General features: G+C 36.2%; 2 protein-coding genes across 9 annotated transcripts in view; one reads left to right on the top strand and one right to left on the bottom strand.

Annotated features, from left to right (window-relative positions):
* The window catches only part of Unc50 (Unc50 RNA binding protein), a 212,291-nt gene that overhangs the window by 90,111 nt on the left and 109,501 nt on the right, over positions 1-12,679 (bottom strand). The gene's annotated exons all lie outside the window — the stretch shown is intronic.
* Positions 1-12,679, top strand: part of LOC145681131 (beta-1,3-galactosyltransferase 1-like) — a 50,238-nt gene that overhangs the window by 34,384 nt on the left and 3,175 nt on the right. For all 4 annotated transcript variants that reach the window (XM_081752557.1, XM_081752555.1, XM_081752556.1 and 1 more), the window contains 2 exons: positions 8,819-8,886; positions 10,926-11,278. In XM_081752557.1, coding sequence (XP_081608683.1) covers positions 8,829-8,886; positions 10,926-11,278 — 411 coding nt within the window. In that variant the 5' untranslated portion in view covers positions 8,819-8,828. The remainder of the gene's footprint in view (positions 1-8,818; positions 8,887-10,925; positions 11,279-12,679) is intronic.

Below are 12,679 nucleotides of genomic sequence, written 5' to 3'. Positions count from 1 at the left end.
ATTACAAAAAACTGTTCCGTAAGTTGTGAGGAGTATCAGACTTACGAATCAGATTCTGCAAATTTGCTGTATTGGAGTTTGGACGTTTCATTTCTTCCCAAAATGACACATTTTCATGTACTATAGAAATCTAAGGTACCAAAAATATTATGTATTATCAATTGAAGTCTTGTAGACCCGGGATCGTGCATATCTTTACTCTTACATATAATGTTTGTATGAAAATAAAGTTCCCCCTTAGTTTTATATTTAGTGAAATTAACGGGAAAATACTCCCATAACATTTGGGATCCATATCCTCATTCAGTTACGTAATTCTAATAATCTTACGTAAAATTACATAACCGAAAAGTCTGTTTTTATCAAAACTGAATCAAAATTGGAATTTGAGCTAAACCATCCTTACCTAGAATAATAATAAGAAATAAAGGAAGAAGTTCCCGACGTGTCAACTTCCGGTTTCATAAATGCAGTTTCTTAATATAATCTACCATTGTGGAACTGTGAGAAATAAACAATATCTTTAGTATGCCTCATTGTGCTTCAGGAAGTACGACATAGCTATTGAGCCAAAATTACGACAAAGTTACATTCTTTATTATATTAAAAGAAAAAAAAAGTTGGAAACGGAGGAGTAGACGAGAATAATAGTTTATTTGTTTAAATAAGCGGTTAAAGAATGGACATTGAATGAATCAAAAACAGATGGTACAGTTTAATCATTACTGTCAGTCTCCTATGGAAGATTTAAGCTGCTCCAGGTTCTGTTAAGATAAAACGTTATTGTTCGATGGATGCCGCAAGCGAGTCACTTGCTTGTAGAGAATGTTCTTATGCATGCAGGACTTTTCAATAAAGGGTTTCCCAGTGATTTTAGTTGCAGAAGACTTGAGTTCAATTAGCGGTCGAAGCTAATGTTCAGACTTCATTTGAGCTATACGTGTATATCTGATGGGTACACAACATCTTTGCTGAAAGCGAAACAAACGAACTTTTACTTCTTAAGAACCTGACAAATCACAGAAAAGGTGAAACACAAATAATTGATAACTGGAAAGCAAATACTTACTTTATCAAGAGGAAGAAGGGGGGAAAGTAGGAAAGTCAGTTTGTAGGCGTTTAATCACTTTTTCGGCTCTGTTCCTCAAAACTGTTCGCAACAAGCGGAGTGAAGGTAAATATCTACTAATGAATGTAAATGGCTCTGATCTCTTAGTTTATTATTCGAACACAAGGATTTAAATCAGGGTTTCCGCAACCTTTATTTATGATGTAGCATCTTATTTAATATGGAGAATATTAATGTATCAGTAGTCAGTTATTTTGAAAAATAAAATTTCTTTGTCCCATGGGCAAAATTACATACCATTAACTTACTTTGCAATTAGGTAACTAAACTGTAGTTCATTAATATTATATAGTACTGATTATTCTGTATATCTTACAAGAAAATGCAGAATTCACAAAAATGAGCCATGATGGGCAATGACCAATTAATAGGCTTTGTTATACTAAGAAATAAGTTTTCGAATTTTTTAACTCAGAAATATTCTGTGAAAACTTTGTTTTCCAAATTTTACTAATTTCCTTTTATTTAATCAATAAAATGTTAGAAAAAATGAGAAAGGGCTTTGAAGAATATGGGATGAAAATAAATGTTAGAAAGACAAAAGCCATGGTGATTGTAACGAAGGGGTCGGTTTCAAATATAAAAGTAGGAGGGAAGAAAATAGAACAAGTGAATAGTTTTTGATATCTGAGTAGTATTCTCAGTAATAACATGAAGTGCGAACGTGAAATAAAAGCAAGGATAGGAATGGAGAAAGAAGCCTTTAGGAGGAAGAAAAGTCTGTTTTGTGGGACCTTGAATAAAGAGTTGAGAAAAACTCATAAAATGCTTCGTGTGGAGTGTTGTACTGCATGGGGCGGAAACGTGGACATTACGTAAAGGTGATGAAAATCGACTGGAAGCCTTCGAAATGTGGGTGTGAAGAAGAATGGAAAGAATTAGTTGGGTCGAGCGGAAAACGAATGAGAGAGTGTTAGAACACTTTTAGATATTATTAGAAAGAGGAAGAGAAACTGTTTGGGGCATTGCCTAAGAAGAAACTGTATCATGAGGGACGTCCTAGAGGGTATGGTGGCAGGAAAGAGAGGGAGGGGGCGAAGGAGACTACAATTGATGGATGATATAAAAACAGAAAGATCATACGCGAAGACGAAGAAGTTAGCGGAGGACCGTGGAGCATGGAAGCTTCCCAGCTGCGACAAGTGACCTGCCAATAAAGGCAGAACACCTATAATGATGATGATAATTAAAAAAGAAAGCAAAGTGGTGTGAATTTTACTACTAACTACTAATCAATATTAATTTTACTTTTGGTACTAATCAATATACATACAGACTAGTTTTGTTCCCTGTTTAACAAAATTTGTAAGGAGGCTACCCTTCCTAGCCTCTCCGTAGCTACGTTCTGCGAGAACACGTGGTATCAAGATTGTACTAAGCATACCTAGTTTTATCGGCCGGAACATTACAATAGCCTTGCTCGCCACTTAAACTGGCATCAAGTATAAACCAAGTGGTTACAATGAGCGGAAACATTTGCAATGACGTACAGAGATGTAAATTTTTATAAGCTGCATAAAGAACTACCTTCATTACAAGAGTACAGAAAAATGATTTAATACAATGAATAGTGAATGTATGTTTTTCTTTCTATCTTGCTTACAAATTCACTTTCACGACCATAAATCTCCACATGATGGTGCCCTTTGACAGCTTCGATAATGTGAAGGCGTTATGCTATTTCCATGTAGGTATTGCAAATTTCTCAGTGTCGTTGCAATGTTTGCTGAAATGCAATATTGCTAACTACATTAAAGCTCTTTGTATTACTGCTTATAATCAATTCAAAAGTGTTTTCGATCAATTCATAATCGGATAAGTTATGACTTACGTGCATTCTATTCACTATGAGGCATTTGTTAATACAGATACCAAAATCATTAATTGAACTGGTTCAAAAAATACTTATATAGACTTTTATTAGTAGTATGCAGCTTTGTGTAATAAGTTTCCAAAATGAAATAGGTTTCGAGATACAAGTAGGGACGTATTTAGATTTTGAAGCGCAATAGACAATATTACGCTCTCTTCCTCACTACTTAAAAATAATAATAATAATAAAACTGTTCTCACATAATGGTTATCAAGCTTCTGCGTTTGAATCATTAGTTTGAGTTGATTTTGAGTTTAACGTCCCGTGCAGCAGCGAGGCTATATGAGACTTGGACCTACTGATTAACGTGGAATCCAAACCACATGAGCTCCCGACGGGAATCGAACCCGGGTCTCCCACGCCAAAGGCGCGTACGCTAACCGCTTAGCCACGGAGGAGCCCTTTGACGTAGTTTCAGAATACAATGATACGTCAAAATACATGTACACTATATTGCAAATCAAGTTTTGTGTGTGACATTACAACTGACGATAATCACTCAAATTGGATTTCAGTCTTTCTAATCATCATGCTTCAGAATCCTATGTATTCAGGAGTTAATTTAAACTCTGCTCAAGATACAGCCTGAAGGCAATTTCACATTGAAGAAAGCAACAAGGAAAATGGAAAGTAAATTTAGGAAGAAATTAGGCCTCGACATTAGTTACCATCTCGATATTTACCTAATAAGGATGAAAAACTTTCGCTGCTCAAGCCGCAAGACTCCTAGGTAAGAATATTCATCTTTCGTCTGCTTAAACTCTGTATAAAAATACTTTTCAAATTCTGCTCTGGATACACGCAAGTTCCTGACTATAAAATGTTGTTTGGGTGTAAAGGTACCCTGTCTTTAGCTCTTTCGTCCATTATTTAACTACATTTAGCGAACAATAGAATAATTTAGAGCATGGTATCATAACCACTTCTTTGCTATACGCCTATCGCATGTAGATTTTATTTTTACCAGCATCTTTTACCTATAGCTCACGGTCTTACGTTGAAAATGTAGTAGCGTACGCAGAAGTTCAAGGGGGAAGTTCAATCTTCCAAGTTAATTCATATCAAAATATTATTTTTACAGATTTGCTCAAGGGAGGGGTTTAAACCCCGATTCTCCCTTGCGTGCCCACTTATCGTTACAATAGTTAGCTTGGCCAGAATAGCGTGGTATTTAACAAAGCAAATCTGCAGTATACGAGATCGTGATGAATACATCATATTTTGGTAATTGTTTTAATGAAGAGTGAAAACAGGAGTTTTACTTTTGCTCAATCATATTGGAACCTAGAAAGCAGTTTGGTCTATTAAATTTTTAATCATTTTTTGGAAGAAAATCTAAAGTCCCTAGTAGGTTCTTGGAGCAGTTTACTCTGAATTCATTGTTAAAAATGTGCATTTTTTTTAACCCTGCACCACTCGCGCGGTGTTAGGTATCAACAACCCTCGCGTGGGGTCACAGTGACCCCGCTTTAAATTAAACGTATTTTTTGTGTACGAAAAATGTTAATAGCATATTTTTGTAAGTATTGTACTCTTAACATGATTTAATAGTAGAGTGGCCGGGTCAGAATTGCCAACTGTCTAGGAGAGCCAAACAAAAATAACCCTCTGGGGTCATATTTACCCCGCGCGAGGGTTGCAGGGTTAATGTTGAATACAATATTAACGCCATCGAGAACATAGAACCTGCATATAATTAAGGATTTGTTTCCTCTTTCTTGCATAGTTGCCTTGCAGTATGAGCTTGACTATACTATATAATTATATCGTCTAAAAATTATCACTGCAGAACATGGAATGAGGTGCTGAGATGAAGGTTGAACACATTTGCGCCGTCAAGCATTTTCCATTTTCAGTTAATTGGCTGACACGTAAAAGCTGTTGTTTCGTGTTTTGAGTTGAGTTGAATTTCAGTTTAGCGTTTCTTTCAGTAGCGAGGCTATGTGAGACTTGGACCTACTGATTAACGTGGAATCCGAACCACATGAGCTCCCGCCGGGAATCGGACCCGGGTTTTCCGCGCCAAGGGCGCGTACGCTAACCGCTTAGCCACGGAGGAGCTCGTTTCGTGTTTTCAACTGTATGGAACAGCTCAATCAACTTCTTCCTTAATGTTTTCGAACTTTACGTCACACTACGAAAGACAAGACTTAATTTACATTATTTGTTAAGATAAAACATTTTCAAGAAGGACATCCCTAATCAAAAAAACAATTGCTGCGCTCCGTATTGAATATACCACGTATCTGAGCGGAAAAGTCTTATTTTTCCTATATATGAGAGGATAGTGTAAGTCAAAGGTAAGGCTGACTGACAAGTCAGTTCATGATATAAATAACCTTTATCGTATTAGGTTGGTGCCAGTATAATATCTGCTTCGACGTCTGGTGGGAAACACTTCAACACAACACAGGAATAGACTGAAGTCAAGCGTCCAACGTCACAAATTCAATATAAACATGTCCAGCCAACAGGCAGTGCATTGCTGAATAGAATCGGAAGAAAGTGCACTACGAATAACACAACTGTGAGTGGTCTTTCTTTCGGACCAAAACGAATTCTGGTAAAAATACTTAATACTGTAGATCACTGAACACCATTTCCTGATTACTACGTTATATTTTACTTTGAAAAATCAATCCGACTATGTGACAATAAAGCTCGCATTTATAGGATAAATGACTAGTATTATGTCCATTCGGTTCTTTGATATTTCATTCTGAGCTTGCCATTAGTTACCACCGATGCTCATATAGGAATCTGTTAGACACACACAGCGCCAAAGATAAACTATCACAACTCCTTAAAGGTTGTATAAATTTCAAGTATAGCACATTTGGTTACATTGTGCCTTCCTATATCCCCCCCCCCCCAAAAAAAAAGATTGTTCTTATAACAGAAAGAGTACAGAATGAAGTGTAAGATCAAATTTTCATGCTACATCAATTATTTCCCTGTTAAACAAAATAATTTTACTGAGCAAGTGTACAAATGTATGTTGAGTTAGGGAGCTCTGGGGGGAGTCCGGACCCGGTCGATTCCCCCTTTGTGAAAGCGTCCCTGCCACGATGTGAAATGTGCATTTTCAAATTCTATATGAAAAATTCTCGGGTCTCGTGGGCAGCACTAGTTCACCATAATCTTAGACCGTAAACGCTGTTTTAATGTTATGAGTCAGTCAGGGACGTACGCAGGGGGTGGGTCCTGGGGGTCCGGACACCCTCCCGAAATTTCGACTTTTGTGTAAATTTAGCTTCATTTTAGGAATTTTACTATAAAATACCATCATATCGAGTTTAGATCCCCCCCCTAAAATAAATTCCTGCGTATGCTAATGGTCATAGTATAAAAACTATCAATTGATCGTGTTTGCACGAACACAATGAAACCTTGATCAACGTTTCAAGATACGAAAGTCATTACGCAATATACTACAATAAATATTGTTCAAATGTTGTCACATCTTTCGTGAACCTTTTGTGAGGCGGAAAGATGTTCTGATAACTTCTAGATTAAATTAAGAAATCAGGCCATAACTTTCGTACATAAATTTAAACACAGAGACGAGATGAGAAAGACCATCTGAGAATCGAGATGAGACTTGCACAAAAATTTACGAGACCAGGCGACAAAGCCTTATTTCTAGTCTCGTCTCATGGGCAACACCATTATTACAAATTAGAAATTCGAGGGTTTATTGGAATTCCAAAAAAGACTTTAAGAGCCTGACATACTAAAAATAATGTAAAATTTAGTTTTTCTTTTGTTTTTCATAAGTGAAACGAAATAATGAAATGCAACTTACCACAATCATAGATAATGTTATTCTACAACAAAAACTATGAATGTCAAGGATTTCAGTGTTACCAGAATAACATTTCCCCAAACATCTAAGTTATGGCTGCGACTACAGGAACGAACTCAATTGCATTTGAGGGGGCCGCGGTGGCTCAGTGGTAGAGCGTTTACCTCTGGTGCTTGGGGTCTCGGGTTCAAACCCTGCTCCCGCCAAGTGAACTTTGTGGTGGACAAACACCGTCTGCTTGGGTTTTCTCGGAGTTCTCCCATTTCCTCCCACTTTCTTTATTTCACCATTTCATTCATCTCTCATCATCAGTCTCCTTCGGCATAATCGTGGGACGTAAAACTCAAAAATTTCATTTCATTTTCAATTGCATTTGATTACATATCATGTTTTGGTTTGCTGGGAACTACTTTTTAAATAACGTTATTACTGTATTTAATTTTACTAACTGTATGTTAAAAATATTTTCTTTATTACAAACTAAATCCAACTATTATTTAAAAAGTAGTTCACAGCAAACCAAAACATTATACGTAATCAAATGCAGTGACGTTCGTTCTCCTAGTCGCTGGCTTAACTTAGGTTTTAGGGCAATTGTCATTCTGGCAACACTGTAATTTCTATGAATGGCAACACTGAAACTTCTTCAGGTTCATATTTACTGCTGTAGAATAACATTACCTACGATTATGGTAAGTTGCATTTTATCTCCTTTCACTTACGAATAAACAGAAAGAAGAAAAATGATAAATTTTGTATTATTTTTAGTAAGGCAGGCTCTTAACTCAATAACACGGGAAGGAAACTATCAACATGAAAACTTCGGATAATAACATTTCAAAAGTTCAGCATAGTATCCAAGGTTTTCAAGTTTTTATCATTTTGTGCGCGGCTCTAGAAGTAAGTCTAATTTTGATTCAAAGTACCATCTTAGCGTATATTCCGTATCGTAGAGAGAGGGAGATAACATTCATTATCTCTCCGCGATATGAAACACACGTTAATAGTTCATCGACATTGTCATTCATCCAATGTATGATCTGCTAGAATCAGGAAGGACTTTAAGGACCCTTTGCAATAGCGCTGTTAAAATTATTCAAATATTTATTGGAATATTTTTAACGAACGTACAAAGTTAGTTACTGAATTTTCTCTCTCTCTCTCTCTCTCTCTCTCTCTCTGGGTGTGTCTGTGTCCCTGTCTGTTATTTGCGAATTTTTCGATTCTGAGCTCTCCATTCGATAGAGCATCAAAAACTGAGCAAGTGATGGAATTTTTTCGCGTCACTCTTACTGTTCCCGTAGCCAAAAAGTTGATTTCGGCAGATTTAAGGAGCCATATCTCGAAAAACCTTAAGTCATAGAGAGATCATATTGGTGTTGATCAATACTTAAGAGGATGGTTAACATTTTAGTACCAAATAGTAACCGATGGCCACTGGCGGCCGTTTCCCACATAGACCTATTGGTCAAAAGAGTTAGGACTTCGGGAGATGTAAGAAGCCATATCTCGGGAGCCGTAAGTCGCGGAGAGATATTTTGCGAATTTTTCAATTTTGAGCCCTCCATTTTGACCATGTACCTTCGTAAAATAACATTGTAGAACGTTCTAACAGAACTCTTAAACACATGAGAAAATTTAGTACTCAAGGAAATTATAAATGGATAGATATATTACAAGAACTATTTAATGAGTATTATTATAAAGTACAGAGAACAATTGGTATAAAGCCTGTAGAATTAATTATTTCTACATTCGTTCTGGCAATGCTCTTGCAGCATTTTCAACTGGTTTCTTCTGTTATTCGAATATTAGTTTTCAATATTCGAACGACGAAGTATTCGAATTTTAACAGCATTAGCATGGACTAGAGTTATAAAAGGAATACTCGCTTGTATAACATTTTTATTAGTATTGCTGAATCTGACAAAGTTGTACGGAAATGTTCCATAGAATGTCTGAAGTGGAAGATACTAAAATATTAATCTACTTAATTGTCTTTTGGTTCTAGATGCTGTCTGATGCACGGACTGGGTTTCTATTCAATGGAAATTCCGAGACCATGGTGGATATGTAGAAGTAAGTACATTTCCTTACTACCAAGTAAACACGGTGAGTGTGAAAGCGCACAATCGCCAGTTGGCAGCACGTATTCGTACTTTTCCAATGTATTTATTAGAAGACAATATCCACAAACGGGGTTGCCAGATCTTAGGTTTTTTTTGTTGTTGTTGTTTTACATTCGTCCATTTTAAATACAAGAAATGGCTGTCCTCGACACCTTTAAAATATATTTATTAATGCTTTTTTAATTAGAGAAACTAATTTCTCTCATGCTATTAACAGCGCAACCCAATGATGTAACTTAATATTCGAAAAGAAAATGCAACATTTTGCGCTTTGCTCATATCTAACCGGTAATATATATATATAAATAAATATCAATATAGAAAATGAGATGTGGGACTGTTAACAGATGTAGTCCCCATTAACATATAATTAAAGGGCAACAAAGATTTATGTAGTACACTTGATTGATTGGATTTTAGTTTAGCATGCCTTACAGCATTGAGACTGACAGTCAAGGACCTAGAACTTCCCCCATAATTTGTATATTATAATATACTTTATTGTATTTTTGTGTTGCGATTTGTAATGAAAGTGCTTAAATTTCCAAATTATTGAAATTTTTCTGCGTTAGTATGTCAAACTGTATATGTGCTTGTTACATGTAAATCCTGCATGCCACATTTTCCTTTTCTTTCTCTAAAAATCGTAGAATCTTCCTTTTTCAAAGAAATCTGGTTACACTATACACTACTTTCGTGACCGTGACGACTCGTGAAGTCTGGGTTCTACACCAATCATAGAAGTGCTTTGCCTAAAAGTGTGATGCATCGGAGGAATTCGGTACGATTCGTGGAGCTGCCTTCCGAACGCACACTTGAGAAAACGTGAAACAACATTAATGCAGCAACAATGTTGCCAAACTTAGAACACATGGTAAACGAGCGAAAAAAAAAAAAACAATGAACTATAACGAACAATTATTCAAATTAAACAGTAACAATAATAGCACAAATATAAAACTACGATAACAATAATAGCAACAAAACGAAACTTGACGCCAATCCGACAACACTATACCTTCAAGAGACGTTTTCTGTATAGCGCCAGGGATGACACTGGCAAAATCTCATGAATGGAGATTCATGATCGGGATACATCCTAGCTTTCTACTGAATGCAGAAATTGGCAGATCTACGTCAAGCTTCACGACTTCTTGCGATCACTACAGGCTTGTGCGATATTTTCAAGTATCGAAATATTGACAAAAAGGAGTTTTCTGATCGATTTTCACTATTAAGGGGGCACGGTGGTCCAGTGGTAGTCCTTAGTTCTCAAGCGTGAGGTTCCTGGTTCGATCATCGAGGAGGTAAGTTTGTAATGTCCTACATTCTCATTCCACCAATTGTTCCAACATTCATTTGCCTTGATCATCCGTTTCAGCTTAAACGGACATAATCGTGAGACGTTATACTGATACAGACTTGACTTCATTTCATTTCGATATCTAAAAACGGATATCGCAAGCCCTATCCATAACAGTTCTACCAAACTATAGACCAGATTGAAACTCAGTATAAAGACAAATTAAATCAATTGTTAAGGGATAGTCCGTGTATTTCTGATATATTGTATTGTCCACTTAAGACTGTTGGACTTCTATGCCATCTTTGCGTTTTAGTCATTGATTTATATGGGATATTCGTTTGTTGGTTGTAGTTTAACGTCCCTTTTCAGCACTGAGACTATGGGAGACATAGTTCTACACTTTAAGGTGGAATCGAAACCACCGTGTTGTGTTCAAATGTAAAGCTTTCTCATCGGAAATTCAACCCAGTACCCCAGGCACTAAAGGCGTGTAGAAAGCCGCACACACTGTAAATACAAATATTTTTAGAATCAGATGTGCATTACAAGCACAAAAGTTCATGTGCCCTAGGAAAGTTCCTATGGGTTTGTACACCCAATATATTGTCTTTACGTTTATACTCATATGGATGATTACGCGCCACTAATCACTTTTTTTTTTTTTTTTTTTTTTTTTTTTACAGGATATAGATCGCCGATACAAATTAGACGGATCTCTCTTCTGTTTATATCACTGGTCACGTGCTTCAGTCTGTACCTTCTTATTTCGGAAAATGACGATGGATTACGACGTTTTGAATGGATTCAAACACTAAATATATCTGAATACGTGTTTCCGAACAAACTAACTACAATTTTGGATCAGCCACATCTGTGTCGGGATCAAAATGTTAAATTACTGATTGTGGTATGTTCAGCGCCAAACAATTTTCAAGCAAGATCAGCCATAAGAGAAACATGGGGCCAAGAAGCTATCAAGCATCCTGACACAAAGCTTATTTTCTTCTTAGGAAGAAGCGATGATATTAGTCATAAGGTAAGAACATTTTAGACTATTATATGTACTGAAGAATCAACATTCTTTATAATATTGTCAAAACTTTGCAACTGATATAAAGCGCGCACCCGAATTTTTTGTTCGAAGTGGACCAAAGTTTTTTTTTTCTTGGGGGGGGGGAGGGAGATCCAATACGTCTATGTAGTATTAAACCTGTGTTACTCTGAACCCGAAAAGACGATAAGTAATTGTTATTTACTACCACCTATATTCTCAGAACATCTGATAGAACTAAATTATTTTTATACGGAAAGGAAAAATACAGATGAGGTGTAAACTCAAATCCTTAGGCTACATTAATCATTTCTCTGTTAAACAAGTATAGTAATGCTAAGAAAGTGTGCAAATGTTCGAAGAGTTACGAAGTTTTGGGAGGGTAGCCCCCCGTGGGTTTGCCCCTGCAAATGAACCTATTTTGGAATGGGAGATTGTAGTGCCTTAATAGAAAATATTATGCAACTAGTTGGTCACCCAAAAGGTTGTGCTTATTTAAGTTTAGCGCCCCCCTTCTGAGCACCGACACTATACGAAACCTGGACTACAGTCTTAAGGTGGAATCTAAATCAATATAACGTGATCAAATTTCAATCCTATCCCCATCGGAACTGGACCGAAACCATATGCATCAAAGGTGTGCATGTTAGTCACTAGACCAACGGAAAAAGAGGGGGGGGGGGGTCATCCAAAGGTGAACAATGATAAAGGGAAAATATTAATTTGATATGCCTGTGTAAGTTAATCTTTGAGAGTAATGAATCAATGATCTTATGTGAAGTTTTTAGATATAATTTACTGACAGGAATTCATTGAACTTGTGGGGAATTATTAGTTCATTTTACAGACCCCTTCTTCACTTAATGGCCGTCACTAGAAGTAATCAAATGATCCATTCACTTTCTCTACTAATCTTATTACGAATACCGAACTCGAGAATATTTATTGTATTTGAACTGCTCTACAAAACAATAGAGTTCAGAACCACATCTAGTTCTTTTTTTAGAAGTTTTAACTCTATCATGCTTTAAACGCCCTCTTTTAGACAGTCTCCTTGATAAGAAGGATGGAAGCGGAAATATTATGGACATTTTAAGTTACTATTTTGGCATTCAACTGGTAGGAAAAAAATTCTTGGGTGATATTTCAGTTACATTTTATAAGGAGTATACATTATCGTTATCTCCCATTGAAATTTATTTAGCAACACTACTGCAAGGTTAATTGTCCATATTCAGTAAGATTTTTTTTTTAACAACCTACGTAACCGCATTGCCTAAATTAGTTGTGCTAGCGAAATTTGAAACTTTTTTTTTTTAAATTCAAAATCAGAAATTACCTTCATCTGCAACTGACCGTTCACTCTGTAGAATGAATAGTTTTAAA

Source organism: Thermobia domestica, chromosome 3 (genome assembly GCF_964235325.1).
Source record: "Thermobia domestica chromosome 3, izTheDome1.hap1.1, whole genome shotgun sequence".
Classification (NCBI taxonomy): Eukaryota; Metazoa; Arthropoda; class Insecta; order Zygentoma; family Lepismatidae; genus Thermobia; species Thermobia domestica.
Note: the sequence above shows the minus strand (reverse complement) of the source record. Positions and strands in the feature narration are given on the sequence as shown.